Below are 16,111 nucleotides of genomic sequence, written 5' to 3'. Positions count from 1 at the left end.
TTGACTGGTATTCGATGGTAGTTCACTACAAATTCTGGGGTATATTGATGTCGATTTCTAGTTAGATCTAGATGATAGAAAGTCTACATCTGGGTATGTTTTCACGATAGGATCGTGTGCTGTTTGCTAGAAAAGCAGCAAACAGGGGTCCACGGCAGACTCTACAACCAAAGCCAAGTACATTGCCGTAAGTGAAGCTGCCAAGGAAGCCATGTGGATGAAGAAGTTTGTTCATGAATTAGGAGTGGTTCCATCCAACACATCACTCATTCCGTTGTTGTGTAAAAACAATGGAGCGATTGCCTAGGCTAAGGAGCCTCGGGCCCACTTGAAGTCAAAGCACATCGAGAGGAAGTACCATGTACTATGGGAGATCGTTGGTAGAGGGGACGTCCTAATTCAGAAGGTAGCATCAATGGATAATGTGGCAGACCCATTAACTAAGCCACTCACACAGAAGGTATTTGAGAAACACATGGAAAGTATGGGACTCCGGCTTGTACCAGATTGGACCTAAGTGCAAGTGGGAGCTGTTAGATAGTTTTGTATGCCCTTAGCTTCAATCTAATTTGATGTACTTTGATATTTAATGTAAATAAATAAAGTACATGTTTGATTCATGTTGTGTGGTATGTTTCTGTGTAAGACCCTAAAACTAGACACTTAATGAGACTTGTCTTAGTTTTAAATGTTCACAGCCATTGGATAAGTCTGGGGAGATTTATCCTGCCAAGGCTGACATTGGTGTGCTGCCAACTATTGGGGTGGCTTGTCTCAGCCATCAGGGTAAGACCCAAGGCACACGCAGTGTAGGATTACTTCAACCCTTGAACCAGACCAGATTTCCAATATTGCCCTGGACCTTGAACCGAACCCGATTATGGTAATGCACTAGGTGTCGGATCAGACTGTCTTTGATATGCCAATCAGTGAGATCCTTGGCGGGGGTCAAAACCTGGGTTTGTTGGGACTATTTGAGAATTCATCTGAGTGCGTGATCATAGTGATGGGATCAGCCCCTTTGTCGAACAAAAGTAATGATCAGGGATGCACTCTCTCTGATGGAAATCAAACTGCCGGCAGTTAATTTTAATCGTTGAAATTTTGTTTTTCAAAATCTATATATATGATATATAGATATATACTATTTGAAAATGTTTGCAAATGGTTGTAATTCCTGGGATCCATGTGAGTGGAGAGTGCAGCACTGTTCCTTGCAGCCGAGGGAGAGGTCCTCTCTTGTCAGGCAGTGCTTGATCATTATGGGCTAAGAGGTTAAGTGTAAGGCCATTTAGGATAATACCTTATGGGATAATCTTGCATCTGCCCATAGTCCTTGGGTTTTTATAAGATGGCTTGGCCCAGGGACCACTTAGTGTAAGTGTTGGGCCCATAGAGTCCATGTGATGGGCTCAAGGGTTCACTGGGCTTCCTAGTGAATTCGGCTAGGCCTTGTAACAGAGGCTGGGCCGAACCCATGTGGCTGGTGCATAGATCATTGATTGGATCCCATGCCATACAAAGAAGCCCAACTGGGCAACAGTTTGGAAGACTATTGAACATATATTACTTAATGGGCCTAAAGCCCATGTCAATCTAGGCTGATTTGATCAGTCAATTAAGGGGGCAGATCTGAGATTAGGATGAGCCCTAAGGCTAATCTAATCTATAGATAAGATTAAGAAGAGTCATAATCCAAATACAAATTTGGATTAGGGCAACTCCTTATATGATTAGGAGGTTTTCTTAATCATTAAGAAAGAGGAGGATAACCCTAATTTCGAATTACTTGAATTTGAACCCTAGGAGTTTTCTTGAGATAGGATCTCAGAAACCCTAGAGAAGAAAATAGCAGTTCACCACCTTCTTCTCTAGCATTCTCCTCCACCAGCAGCCACCACTCTTTTCTTGCCAATTCGATAAGATCAAGAAACATTCTTGTTCGTGTGGTGCTCACAGTGTCCCATCGAGTTCTTTAGAAGAACCCGGTTCGTGGGATGAAAATTGTGGGTTCGGCTCCATTATCATTGTGTCATCTTCAGTGGGAGCTGATCTTGGTGTCTTCTTTGGGCGTGAACACCAACTTTGGGAGATATTACTTCTCTAGATTAGGTATAATCACTCCCTTCTCTTTTGTTCAAATCTGGTTTGGTTTGGTTCAAGTAGTATCATTGAATTTTGATTATAAAATCAGGGAATACGATTCCCAGTTGGAAGGAAGGTAGGAAATTTTTGAAATTCGCCCACCCATTTTGCAACAGTTTTGGCGTCCATACGATGGATCCTACCCTACCTTTTACTAATGACCGTAAGGGACACCATGGAAATGATGTGCATTCAGCCATGGTGTGTGTGAGAGCCACTAACATATCATCATGGGCCAAGTGCTTATGGTCCATGGTCGCAGCACATCAAACATCCACACATCGCATGTAATGGAAGAATTGATCAAATCAATTACTTGCTATAAAGCCCATTAATAAGCCCATTTATAATCCATAATATTAACAATTAACATTATCTAGGTATATGGGCTGAATAGCAAGTAGCAGTTTAGCCCATATAGCTTTTACACAAAATTGGGCTTTTGCAATTTTAACCTTTTAAGACTGGGCTTTACAGGTTTTGGCCAAATTGGTTCTTCCAATTAAAGATTAGTTTCAGACCTGAAAGTGAGAGAAATCAGGGCTGAGAACAGCCCCGTTCGTACCCTAGATTTGGTCCAAACAGCTTTGGTCCAATCTGGTCCGAAGCGGTCCAAAACCAAATTTTAATTCAAGAAACAATTCAAGAAAGATCTGAAATTAATATTTCTGATTTTAGACAATCACAAATCAGATATGGACTGTTCGTACCACCTACAAAACCGAGGTTAGTAATCAAGGGTTGTAGTTTCATAAACTGCAAAACGCAGAATGCAATTTCATGATCTGCAAATCTCCAGCGCCGTCGCCATCTTCATTCAAGAAAAAGAAAAAAAATTACAAAAACCTAATTTCTATTAATTAATTACATTCTTGATTGAATCCTATACATTCAGTCTAGAAAAATAAAAAAAAAAATATTTTAAAGACCGAATAGAATAGAAACTACAAAAAAGACTGCGCAGACTATCTGCGCCAAATCTGTACTTCGATCTCCATATACGAACAACCCATTTAAATCAAGAAATAAATCAAGAACAATTCCAAATAAATTTCAGATTTAACAAAAATTAATTTCAGATCAATAGCCCACATCCAGAAATAATTTCTTGGAATAAAAACAACAATTTGCACAAATCCAGGTAGAACAGCTTCTGCCCATTTGCGCAGGGTCAGATATGATTTTCTTGGTTCAAGATTCGAACCTATGCTCTGATACCACTGAAAGGAGGGAGAGATCCATCGTATGGATGCCAAGAATGCAGCAGAATAGGGTGGGTGAATTTCAAAAATTTCTCTCCTCCCTTCCAACTGGGAATCATATTCCCTGATTTTAGAATACAATATTCAAGGATCTAATCGAACCAAAACCAAACCAGATCTGAACCAAAGAGAAAGGGAAGGGTTATACCTGATACGGAGAATCGGTATCTCTCAACATCAGTGTTTACACCCAAAGAATACTCCCAAGATTTGCTCCCACTGAAGATGATGCAGTGATACTGGAACAGAACCAGTAGTGTTCATCCAACGTACCAAATTCTTCACAGGAATTCGATGGAAGCGAAGAGCATCGTACACAATCAGCCTTTCAGCAATGACTAATGTCAAGAACACCTTCTTGATCTTTCCCTCTTAGAGAGATCGAACCAGGGAGTGAATGGTAGCAGTGGCTGGTGGAGAACTCTAAAGATGAAGTTGGCGTATTTGCTTTTCTTCTCTCTAGGGTTTCTGAGATCCTATCTCAAATTGTAGGAGGAGGCTCTGCTAAAACCCTTGGTTTGAATTCTAGTAATTCAAGATTAGGGTTTGTCCTCTTTCTTATTGATTAAGAAACCTCCTAATCCTATTAGGAGTTATCCCAATCGAAATCTGTATTTGGAGAGGGAATTATCTTAATCCTATGTGTACATTAGGTCAGCCCACTCCTGATCTTATCAGGAGGTTACCAAATTTGAATCTTTATTTGAATCTCAGATTTGCCCCTTTAAGTGGGTAATTAAATCAGCCAATTCGAAATGGGCTTTAGGCCCAAATATTAAGTGCTCAATAGGCTTCCAAACTGCTGCCCAGTTGGGCTTCTTTATATGGCATGGGACCCAAGCATTGATCTACACATCAACCATATGGGTTCGACCCAACCTTTGTTACAAGGCCTTAGCCGAATTCACTGGAAAGCCCAGTGAACCCCTTGAGCCCATTGATGAACATACAATTTATCTATATTTTATGAGGTTTTTGCATGAAATTTTATGCTGGTTTAATTAGATTTTGCCCTATTTTAGCTTGATTGCAAGAAAGATTTCAGGGGGAGCCAAATCAACAAAAAGAAGGCAAAAGCAAGAAAAGAAAGCCCAAAATTTATCAAGTTCAGCCCGGCCCAGCCATGAGAGCAAAGGAGTTTCATTCGGCCCAAGTAGTGCAAGCTAACTCTTTGGAAAACCCAAGGGAAGAAGCCTAGCAAGAAGGAAATTTCGGCCCAGCCCATTTTTAGTCCAAATAACAGCCTAGAGTGTAGCCCACATGAGCTCAAAAGCAAGCTAAGTTGTAGCCCAAATAGCAGCCCAAAGGGAGCTAGGGGCGGCAACTCCTAGAAGTTTTTTGAAGAGAAGGAGGGAGCACTCTAGAAGGTTCATGAGGGGTGTAATACACCCAATTCTAGAGACTTCAAGAAGGGGCAAGAGCCCCCTTGAAAAATTATATAAGGAGGCCTCTAGGAGGGGTGAGAGGTGTTCAATTGCTTGAGAGGAAGGCTCTCCCACTCTTAGAGGTTCGGCCACCTTGAGAGAAGAGAAGAGAAGAAGGTTAGGTGCAAGGAAGAAGAAGAAGAAGGGCTGAAGGAAGTTCAAGACAAGCAAGCTAGAAGAGAAGGTGAGTTCGAATTGAGGGTTTGTGATTCAAAGATCTTTTGTAATAAATCAATTGTAGTTTCATTCTCTTTTGATTCGAATTCAGTTTCTTTGTTATATTTTCTTTCTTCTTTCTCCTTTTTTTCCATTCTTCCTTGATGTATTTCAGCTTGTAAAATTTCAGTTCAGCAATCTAATTCTTTTTGATTCATTCAAATGGTCATGAATTGTACTTGAAGTTTCTTGAATAAGGGTGTTATTGTAGATTAATTCGGCCAACTAACTTTCAAAACTCAGATCTGAATTCTCAGATCTGAGATTGCAAGATCTGAATTGCTTGAAAGAGAATTCAGATCTGCAATTTTCAGATTGGCCGAATTAATCTACAGCTTGGAATTCCTAGAGTGCTTGAGAGAGACTCTAGGAATTCAGATCTACTATTCAAGAACTGAATTGACTGCAAGGTTAGAGATAACTTGCACAATTCAGTTGGTGATCAATTCAGATTTGAATTGATGCCTTAGAAGTGTTTGAAGAAATGCATGCATGGGAATTAGATTCTTGCTAGAGATAGAAGAACCATCACTCATGCATAGGATGAACATGCGCTTGAGAGAGGCTGTTCATGGCCTTGGGGTTTCACCAAACCAAGGCTCAATCATGATTTATTCGAATGATCCAAATTGATAGATTGCTGAATTCTGAGATTGACATTTACTGCTTACTCTTCTAACCTGATTTGAAGGCAATTGGGCCAATGATTAGATAGATTTTAATTTAGGATTTTTTTTAGATTTCATTAAAGTTTTGATTTATTTGTTGGTCAGATAAGAAGTGCTCAATTTAGTATTGGTAATTGTTTCCTAAATCCTCGTGGGAACGATACTTCACTCACTACTTTATTACTTGAACGGCTAGTGCACTTGCTAGTGTCACAATGAGCCACACATCACCCATCACATGGACTCTATGGGCCCAACACTTACACTAAGTGGTTCTTGTGCCAAGCCATCTTATAAAAACCCAGGGACTGTGGGCAGATGCAAGATTAGCCCATCAGGTATAACCCTAAATGGCCTTACGCTTAACCTCTCAGCCCATAATGATCAAACACTGCTCGACAAGAGAGGACCTCTCCCTCAGCTGCAGGAACAGTGTTGCACTCTCTACTTATATGAATCATGGGAATTAAAACCATTTGCAAACATTTTGAAGCCGTACATATCTATATATCTTATAGATAAATTTTGCAAAACAAAATTCCAACGATTGAAATCAACTGCCGGCAGTTTGGTTTCCATCAGAGATAGTGCATTCCCGATCATTACCTTTGTCCGACAAAGGGGCTGATCCTGTCACTATGATCTCCCACTCAGATGAATTCTCAAACTGTGCTAAGGATCTCATTGATTAGCATATCAAAGACAGCCCAATCCGACACCTAGTACAGTATCATAATCGAGTCTAAGGGTCAGGTGTAACTTTTTAGTTTTGCCCATCAAACACCAAGGTCCAGGGCAATATTGGAAATCTGGTCTGGTTCAAAGATTCAAGTAATCCTACACTGCATGTGCTTTGGGTCTCACCCTGGCAACTGAGACAAGCCACTCCAACACTTGGCAGCACACTAGTGTCAGTCTTGATAGGATAAATCTCCCCAGACTTATTCAACGGCTGTGAACATTCTAAACTAACACGAGTCTCATTAAGTGTCCAGTTTAAGGGTCTTACACAGAAACATACCACACAACATGAATCAAACATGCACTTTATTCATTTACACTAAATGTCCAAAGTACATCAAGACTGATTGGAGCTAAGGGCATATAAAACTATCTAACATCCTCAAAGATCAAGAACCTAAAAATTTTAATCAGGCTACAAAATCACATAACTGATGGCCATGCAAAAAGAATATCAGGCCCTCATTAGAAATGATATTTGGCACTTTGTTCTGTATGATCCCTTCATGAACATCATCAGTACCAAGTGGATCCATAAGATAAAGAAGATGGTTGATGGAACCATTGATCGCTATAAAGCTTGCCTGGTTGCCCAAGGGTTTAATCAAGTCACGGGTCTTGATTATTTTGACACTTTTAGTTCAGTTGTCAAACCGGTCACCATATGGATGATTCTCTTCATTGCCCTTGCGCACAATTGGCATTTCCTTTAATTGGATATAGATAATGCATTTCTTCATGGCATCCTTGATGAAGACATCTATGTTCATCAACCAAAAGGGTTTGTGGATCCCACATACCCAAATCATGTCTCCAAATTGAAAAAGGCTCTCTATGGCCTTAAGCAAGAACCTCGAGCCTGGTACTCGTGATTGATCTCCGTCCTCAAACAAATGGGGTTTCGTAACTCTACTACTGATCCCTCTCTTTTTATCTTTATCTCCAAAAAATCCGTACTACTCCTACTAGTATATGTTGATGACATAATTATAATCGAGAATTCTACTACCGCCCTTGCAGGTTTTCTTAAATCACTCTCTTTGATATTTCCATTGAAGGATTTAGGTTCCCTTCATTATTTTCTAGGTGTTGAAGTCAGCTGTACCTCTGGCAGTTTGTACCTCTCACAGTAATGCTACATTCTAGATCTATTACATCAGACAAATCTAGAAGGTGCCAAACTTGCAAGCTCGCCCATGGCTACCTCTAGTCGCATCTCCAAGGATTCTGGTAATCTCTTGTCTAATCCCATAGAATATCGCAACATTGTTTGAGCTCTGCATTATGTCACCATAACTCACCCGGATATATCCTTTGCAGTCAATAAAGTGTGCCAGTTTCTCCACACTCCCACTGATGAGCATTGGACAACAGTAAAGCGAATCCTTTGCTATCTCAAGGGTACTATTTCTCATAGTCTCCACTTCTAGGGTTCCTCATCTCATCAACTAGTTGCTTATAGCAATGCTAACTAGGCTAGTTGTCCGGATGACTAATGCTCCATCGGAGGTTATGCAATTTATCTTGATTCCAATCTCATTTCTTGGAGATCCAAAAAGCAGCAAACCATAGCTCACTCCAACATTGAATCTGAGTTTAGATCCCTCGACAACACTATGATTGAGCTACTATGGATTCAATCTCTTCTCAAAGACATTAGTTTTTTGGCTTCTCCGCCCATACTCTAGTGTGACAATATGGGCTCTACCCACTTGGAAGCCAACCCTATTTTTCACGCTCGGACAAAGCATGTAGAGGTGGACTTTCATTTTCATCAAGATCTTGTCACTTAGAGGATGCATCAGATCCAGTATATTCCCATAGCTGATCAGATAGCGGATGTTTTCACCAAACCACTCTCCACACCCAAAGAGCTATCCAAGATAACCCTTAGCTAACCCTTAGCAGAATTATTATTTCAGTTTACTCTCTTCTACTTTACAGTAATTGTTATTTTTATTCTCAATCTATTGCAATTTGTAGAAAATATTGGTTTGAACCTCTATGCGTTTTCTTGTCATCTTTGATCACAATAATGCCTTTCTTTTTGGTCACTGCTAATCTTTCTTCCATTTAGCTTAATTTGTGTGCAGTGTTTCTTTCCTTTTGGTCCAAGTGGCATGCATTTTGAAGTTGCAACCTTGTATAGATGTGGGTGTTTCGTCATCTTACCCTAAAGACAAGGTTCACAAGTTGGAAGATCTTCTACAGTTAGAAAATCCAAAGGACCATCCTTTACTAACATTGTGATATGATCTATATTAATGTGGCCAAGTCGGTAATGCCATAGGCATGTGGGATTCATTGTTTCATGGGTCCTCTTTTTGGGGATTATTTCCATTGTAGTTTTGGTAAGGTTTATTTCCAAAGATGGATGAAGAACATAGAGACCATTCTCAAGTTCTCCTTATGCGAGGAATTTGTTATTCCGTTTAATAGTAATCACATTACTGAATAAGATAGAATAACCACCCATGCATAATTTTGAGACAGAAATCAAATTTCTTCTTAAGTTTAGTACGAAAAGACAATCTTTTAGTACAATAATTCCTTCTCTGAAAACTAATTCTACAGTTCCTATGGCTGTAGCTGCAACTATTGCAGAAGTCCCCAAGTAGAGCATCACTTCTCCGTTACACAGTGTGAGGTGGAGCAGAATCAGTAGGATGGATTTTTAGCAAGAATGTGATGGAGGGCTGGTGAGCACGACTTCAGATTACCTTTTCCACCAAAAGGTAATATCAAGAATCTTTCTTGATTAATCCCACAGGTGGAGATCGAACTGACAAGGGCGGCAAGAGCAGGAAAGAGCAGAAGATAGGAGCAGTCGAACTGCAAATTCTTCTCTCTTTGTTATCTGTGAACTGAATGTTGTATTCCATAGGGGTTCTCCTTGCTCCTCTATTTATAGCCTTTAAAGAGAGCATCTTCTAATCTCATTAGGAGTTTCCTAATCCAAATCTTGTATTTGGCTCTGGACTCTCTATAAGAGATAAGGATAATCCCTTATCTTATTTGTAGATAAAGATCAGCCCTCCTAATCAAATTAGGAGTTTCCTGATCCAAATCTTTATTTGGATCTAGACTCTCTAAATGGATAGGAATAATCCCTTATCCTATCTACTAATCTAAATCTCAAAACTGCATCTAATTAATTAAACTCATTAAGCCAGTTAAAATTGGGCTTTAGCCCATTAAGTGTATGTGCTCACTTAACCTCCTATCTACTTTCTAGTTGGCTATCCTTCTATGGCATGGGGCCCAAACATTGATCTACACATCGGCCACATGGATTCAGCCCAGCCTCTGTTACAAGGCCTGGCTAAATTCACTGTAGGAAATAGTGAACCCCTGAGTCCATCACCATGGGCTCTTAATGCATCCAACATTTACACTAAATGGTCTTTGGGTCAAGTCACCTTATAAAAACCCAAGGACTGTGGGCAGATGCAAGATTAGCCCATCAGGGATTACCCTCAATGGTCTTACACTTAACCTCTCAGCCCATAATGATGAAACCCTACCCAACAAGAGAGGACCTCTCCCTCAGCTACAAGGTACAGTGCTGCACTCTCTACTCACATGGATCCTAGGAATTAAAATGTTTTGCAAACATTTTGAAACCATAATATATATATATATATATATATATATATATATATATATATTTGCAAAACAAATTTCAATGATTGAAATCAACTACCGGTAGTGTTGGTTTCCATCAGAGAGAGTGAATCCCCGATCATTCACTTTGTCCGACAAAGGGGCTGATCCTGTCACTATGATCACCCCAGATGAATTCTCAAACTGTCCCAACATACCCAGGTTTTGACCCCCTCTAAGAATCTCACTGATTGACATATCAAAGGGAGCCCAATCCGACACCTAGTGTAGTATCATAATTGAGTCTAGGGGTCAGGTGTAACATTCCAATTTTGCTCATCTATCTCCAAGGTCTAGGGCAATACTGGAATTCTGGTCCGGTTTAGGGTTTCAAAAAAACCTACACTTCACGTACCTCAGGTCTCACCCTACCAGCTGAGACAAGCCACCCCAACCAACTTGGCGGCACATCAGTGTCAGCCTTGGTAGGATAAATCTCCCCAAATCTATCCAACAGCTGTGAAGATTCTAAACTAACACGAGTCTCATAAGTGTCCAGTTTAAGGGTATTACACAGAAACACACCATAATAACATGAATCAAATAAGTAATTTATTCATTTACATTAAATGTCATAACGTACATCATTCTGAATGGAGCTAAGGGCATATACTGTCTAACACAGTGTTCCTTTTCTTTTGGTCCAAGCTGCATGCATTTGGTCGCTGCTAATCCTTCTTCCATTTAGCTTAATTTAAGTGTAGTGTTCCATTCCTTTTGGTCCAAACTGCATGCATTTTGAAGTTACAACCTTGTATAGATGTGGGTATGCAACAGCTGAGAGATGCCAGCTGTATTATGTGCTGCAACTCATGGTTTCTTTGGTTGGCCTTGTTGACACTCTTGCATGCTTCTTGTGCTTAGTCACTCAAACGAGATATTAGATCTATGAATGTCTTCCTTGCAAGGGATTGTGAGACCCCCCATTGGATGGATGAACCCAAACTTTTCCTCAGCCCGACCCAACAAATCTTGGAATGAGGGATGGTTTAAGTAGGATACTGGAACAATAAATCTCTTTTTCTCGGTCTCTCCAACATAAACCGCAAAATGGCCCTTTGGAAGATTGGAAATTGTTGCTGAAGGCACTTGGTTCCCTGTCAAAAGAGATTGCCGGAGAATCCCCTTGGCGTGAACCACCCCCGCCAAACAGACACCCATGGATTCTAAGGTTACTCAAAAAGATGAAATTTTGGTAACTTGATATGAATTTCAAGTGTGGTTGCTTCAAATCTAAAACGATAGAGGAGTTGAAGGCCTGAACTTGATGGATGTATGTTCTTTCAGCATGTGGACGCTTATATATAGATAGAGGTAGAATTGACAGTGTGGCCAAAAATCTTCTTGGAGTGAAAGAGTTGTTAGAAGAGGGAGATACCCCTGTTTTTGCTTATGGTGCCTTCCAGGAGCATGCCTCATGAGATCACATGGCCTTGCCTTTTTTGACTCAATGTGAATGACTTGTGGAGAATGAAATCTTTGAATTGCCAACACATTGTGTCCTACATACAAATCCCAGTTGGCTATGCATGAGTGAACATTGAGGCATATGGTGGGGAATTGGTTATAGCATTTCCAATCCTTTGTTTCAATTGTAATGAATTGTGAAATGACTAGCTAATAGTTGTGTCTGTTGAAGGACCTACCATCCCACATGGCTTTGCCTTGTAAATTGTTGAAGGAATATTAAAAGATATAGGTTCTCTTTCTCTCTCATATTAACCATCCACCAACCCATGGTTGCTGGGTCACCACCAAGTAGAAGTTGTTATGTATACAATAGACAGATGATGACCACCCACTGATCTGTTGGTGTTGGTAAACAACCAAACATTATTTGGAAGTAAATTCAAGCTTGGACCTACTCCTTCGGAGTAAAAAGAAAGAGCAAATTAAATGAATGAGATTTGAACTATTCATTAATTAACATGCATGTGTCATGAGTACATGCCATGTCTCTTATTACCTCCTCAATGTGCAAGAGTTATTGTATGAGGGGCCATGGGGATATACCAGAGATCTAGTTTGTTCACTGCTAACCCGACACAAGGACCTAGGGTGGACATAGTTGCATTCCACTAGCTATTAGATTCCATTTTATGAATTGATATATATAAGCATTAGTAATCCTGTCCTTCATACGTTATCTTCTTTTTCATCAAATTCTAAAATTTGTTCCCTGCAACCATTTTGAGGGAAACCAGTAGGTGTTGCAGTTCCAGATCATGATCTATTGTCCTGAGACCAGTCAGGTGCCATCGTTGATTTCATAGGCCAGTCATGTCTATGCTAAGGAGAGCCAGAACTTAGCAGCTTCTGATTCAAATGCCATAATGCAAATTCAAGTCGAAGAACAGTTTGTGTTTCATCACCAATCCACTTTTATTCTAAGAGAAAGAGATTTGAATTCCACGACAATCTACTGGTTGCAGCACCCTTTTCCCACATTCCAAATGTAGTCATATGCCAATAACCTACAAGTGAAAGCTATTTCAATAGACTATTGGCTGTGTTCAAGTATGACTGGTCCTTGAAAAACATACAGGGAATAGAGATTGGCGTGGTTGGTCTCATGAATTTCACTCCAGAAACAGAAAATCTTAGTGCCTTCCTACCATTTAATTTGGAGTATCTGAAGTTGATTACTAGAGTTGTACACCATCACAACTATGGAAGAGCATTGTAAGTACAATCCACACTATTCCAAAAATTCTATTACATGAAAACAAAATTTTCGGCTAGGAACAATGATAAACAACAAGGCATTTTCTAGATAAATTTTTATTTGACTGGCTAGAAGGATCAAATCCATTTAGCAGCTTCTTTTACAAGTGTTATTTGTAATTGTGAGAGGGGATTTTCTCTCTCAAAACCTCTTTCTTTTTTTTGATAGAACCAAAAGAGAATACACAAGATGGGGTAGCACATCCCCAAACATCAGTGATAGTGCGCAATCTGGTCAATCCTAGCTGGCAGGGGTCACACTCCAAGCTGGCGACAGATGGTACCTAAGAAAAAGAGAATGAAGGATTCCCAGGGGGCTCTCCCGGCGGGAATACTCCGATGCTTAAGTTAGAACTTTGAGAGAGAAGATTACAGAGAAGATGAAGAAAGCTAGAGTGCAGATAGCGTGAAACCTTTGCTCTCTGAGGGTTGGAGTTCTTATATAATGGTGTCCTGTCAAATCTGACATAACCACCTCTGATTCTCTGTCGCAGCTGTTACTTGCCAGGGCTGTGCAGGTCACTGTTGCAGGGTATGGCTCTGTCATACAGGGGACACCTCTCAGGTTTGGTAGGCACGACGCCGCATGGGGAGAGACATGGGTGTAGGGCCCCTGGTTTGGTAGGTATGGTTATCAAGGGAGATCTTCCTGTGATACGCCGAGCTGTCTTCCTTTGAGATACCTTGCACCGAGCTACCCTATGCCGAGCTGGAGGTGCCATACTGAGGTTATTCTACCCGAGGCGGCCTACTTAGGCTTGTTGGAACAAATTTATTAGGAGGCTCCCGAGCTCACCCCAAAGTGCCTTGAGTTCGGGAGATCCCTGTCTTGTAGTACCCTAGCTTGGGATGCCTGTGGAAGAGCTTGCGGCTCCTTACTGTGGAGGAGCTCGGGTGCTCCTTTACTTGGGAGGAGCTCGGGTGCTCCTTTACTTGGGAGGAGCTTGGGATAATCGGAGTGTCACCCGGTACCGAGCTGCCACGCTGGACCTTGGCAGACTAGTCGCGCTGAGCTGTCACTTATGTTATGTCACGCCCACGTGTCCCCCTATGATGAGGTCAGGGAAAATCACCCTCCATAAATCAACAACACAAATAGAAAAAAGAGGGGAAGGAAGAGAAGCTATACTATGATCAACGGACTCTGTTGGAGAAGATAAAGCTTTGTGAGCTAGCCAATCAGCCACGTGGCTGAGGAACTACTTAAGATAGAAATTCAAGAAGGAGAAAATATTTTTAGTCAATTCTCAAAAGGGTTCTAACGCAAGAACTAACATTATTAAGTCTCGTGGAATTTATCTTTGGAAACTTGGATCGAATATTTGAGTGGGGCAAGGCAATGTTTTTAATCCATGGCAACTTTGTTCAAGAGGAGGATGAAAAGTGCAATGTGCCACTTTATATGCATATTACGAGGAAACTTAGATCGAATATTTGAGTGGGGCAAGGCAATTGGTTCAGCCTGAAAGAGACTTGGTTATATTGGATAAATGGATAGTTGGCAAGTAAAGAGGAATAGTCCTTTTTGTGATCAGATAGAAAATTTTCATGATGTTGAGAATCTCAATAGTGAAGTGATGATGCGCGATCTGGTCGCTCCCTCGTGTACTGTGACTTGGCTCAAACATGGTTCCAATCTGGCAGAGCCGAGCTGATGTTTGGATGTCTGAGTTTAAGTGAACTGCAAAAAAAGAAGGGTGAGAGTGCCCGGGTAGGTTTTACCCGAGGAGAACACTCTAATGCTTAAGTTAGAAAGATGGTATAGAAATCTCTTGAGAGTGTGGGGAGCTTGAGTTTATCAGTGCATATACCTTTTTGGGTGGATTTGGAGTCCTTTTATAATTATCAGGGGTTCAGGTGCTTAGGGCAATGTCTCTGAGTCTTTGGTAGAGCTGTTTCCACAATATAAGGTGTTTTAATGCGTTGGTTGCTAGATTCACGCAGCGGTTACAGGTCGCTTGTTTAAATTGTGGCGCACAGTTCGGCGAGCTGTTCTCACAGCTACGATATTGGTGCCCTTGAGGGTGGGGCATGCGAAGCGGCTTAGGTGAGCTCGCTTCACTGGTTGCCCAAGCTTATCCTAGCTCGGTTGTCTTCCTGGTCGGTCTACGTGAGATGCTCCAGGCTGATCCATCGAGCTGGTCTGCTGACTTGGCATTGTGTTGTCGATAGTGTCCATGTGTCACTATTTGTATGGGAGGACCAAAATGCCCTTCATCATGAAGGATATTATGGATATATTAATGGTGGTTTGAAAATTAAATATCGACAAACTTGTTGGAATCTTTGCTACCACAATCATTATTAACAGAATTCATTTGGCATATTAGAAATGCATGTGGTTTAAAAAAAATCCCAATCAAAATTCGAGAGATTGATTGATGAGAATCATTCAAGTGCATAATACTTACGGATATGGATGTTAACTTTGGAAGAATTACTCTAGCTTCAAAATGTTTCTAGTTGGTTGTGTAAGATGATTGTGAATCTGAATATGTTCATCACATTTTGAGCAAAAGTTTGGTCACAATAATGATCAAGTCAGCTTTAACATAATATATAGTTTTATGGTTTCAAATCAAAATATATAGGATTATCACTATTGAGGAGCTGACCAACTCTAGTTCGACCAACCCTAGCTCTCCTCTTACCAAAGAGAGCTCTAGCCTTCCTGCTAAAGAAAGCTCTAGAACTCTTGCCAAAGAGAGCTCGAGATCTCCTACCAAAGAAGGCTCTAGCCTTCCTACTAAAGAAGGACTAGCTACTATACAAAGGATTCTTGCTATAGAGAGATCAATCAAAGCAAAAAGGAAACTCTCCTCTTAGGAAGTTTCCTACTGAAGCTCCTTCCTTATTTCTTTGTTTCTATACTTGTAATTATTTCTAATTTATTCTTTATTATTGTTGTATATTTTTAGACTTGTACAATCATTCAATTTAGTGAAATTCGACCCATTCTTTGAAGACTACTCTCTTCTTTTACTTTATCTTGGTATCAGAGCCATGGCCTACAATACCTCCATTGAATCTGAAGCAATGAGCTCAAGCTCAACCTCTTCCCAAACCTCTTCTCTACCCATGAGCATCAACTCACTCCCAACATCTCTCATTATCTAACAATCAAGCTTAATGGTGACAATTTTCTTCTCTAGAAAGCTCAATTGCTTCTAGTACTTCGAGCTCACAAGCTAATGGGGCTGATTGATGAATCAACCAAGCCTCCTTCAAAAGAAATACCAGATCCCAATGACAATAGTAGGTGAATTCT

At 40.6% G+C, this 16,111-nt stretch overlaps 1 protein-coding gene across 1 annotated transcript; it reads right to left on the bottom strand.

Moving 5' to 3' along the window:
* Positions 1-10,646: 10,646 nt before the first annotated feature.
* Positions 10,647-11,374, bottom strand: LOC148848998 (auxin-responsive protein SAUR21-like). The gene has a single exon (XM_088951562.1). The coding sequence runs from the start codon at positions 11,278-11,280 to the stop codon at positions 10,984-10,986; it is 297 nt and encodes a 98-aa protein (XP_088807688.1). The 5' UTR covers positions 11,281-11,374; the 3' UTR covers positions 10,647-10,983.
* Between the last annotated feature and the right edge of the window lie 4,737 nt (positions 11,375-16,111).

Source organism: Nelumbo lutea, chromosome 6 (genome assembly GCF_056320005.1).
Source record: "Nelumbo lutea isolate HS-2025 chromosome 6, American lotus-T2T, whole genome shotgun sequence".
In the NCBI taxonomy this organism is placed as follows: domain Eukaryota; kingdom Viridiplantae; phylum Streptophyta; class Magnoliopsida; order Proteales; family Nelumbonaceae; genus Nelumbo; species Nelumbo lutea.
Note: the sequence above shows the minus strand (reverse complement) of the source record. Positions and strands in the feature narration are given on the sequence as shown.

What these genes read in the sequence shown, in the direction of transcription:
- LOC148848998 (XM_088951562.1), bottom strand. Translation starts at nt 11,280, where the DNA reads ATGGGTGTCTGTTTGGCGGGGGTGGTTCACGCCAAGGGGATTCTCCGG.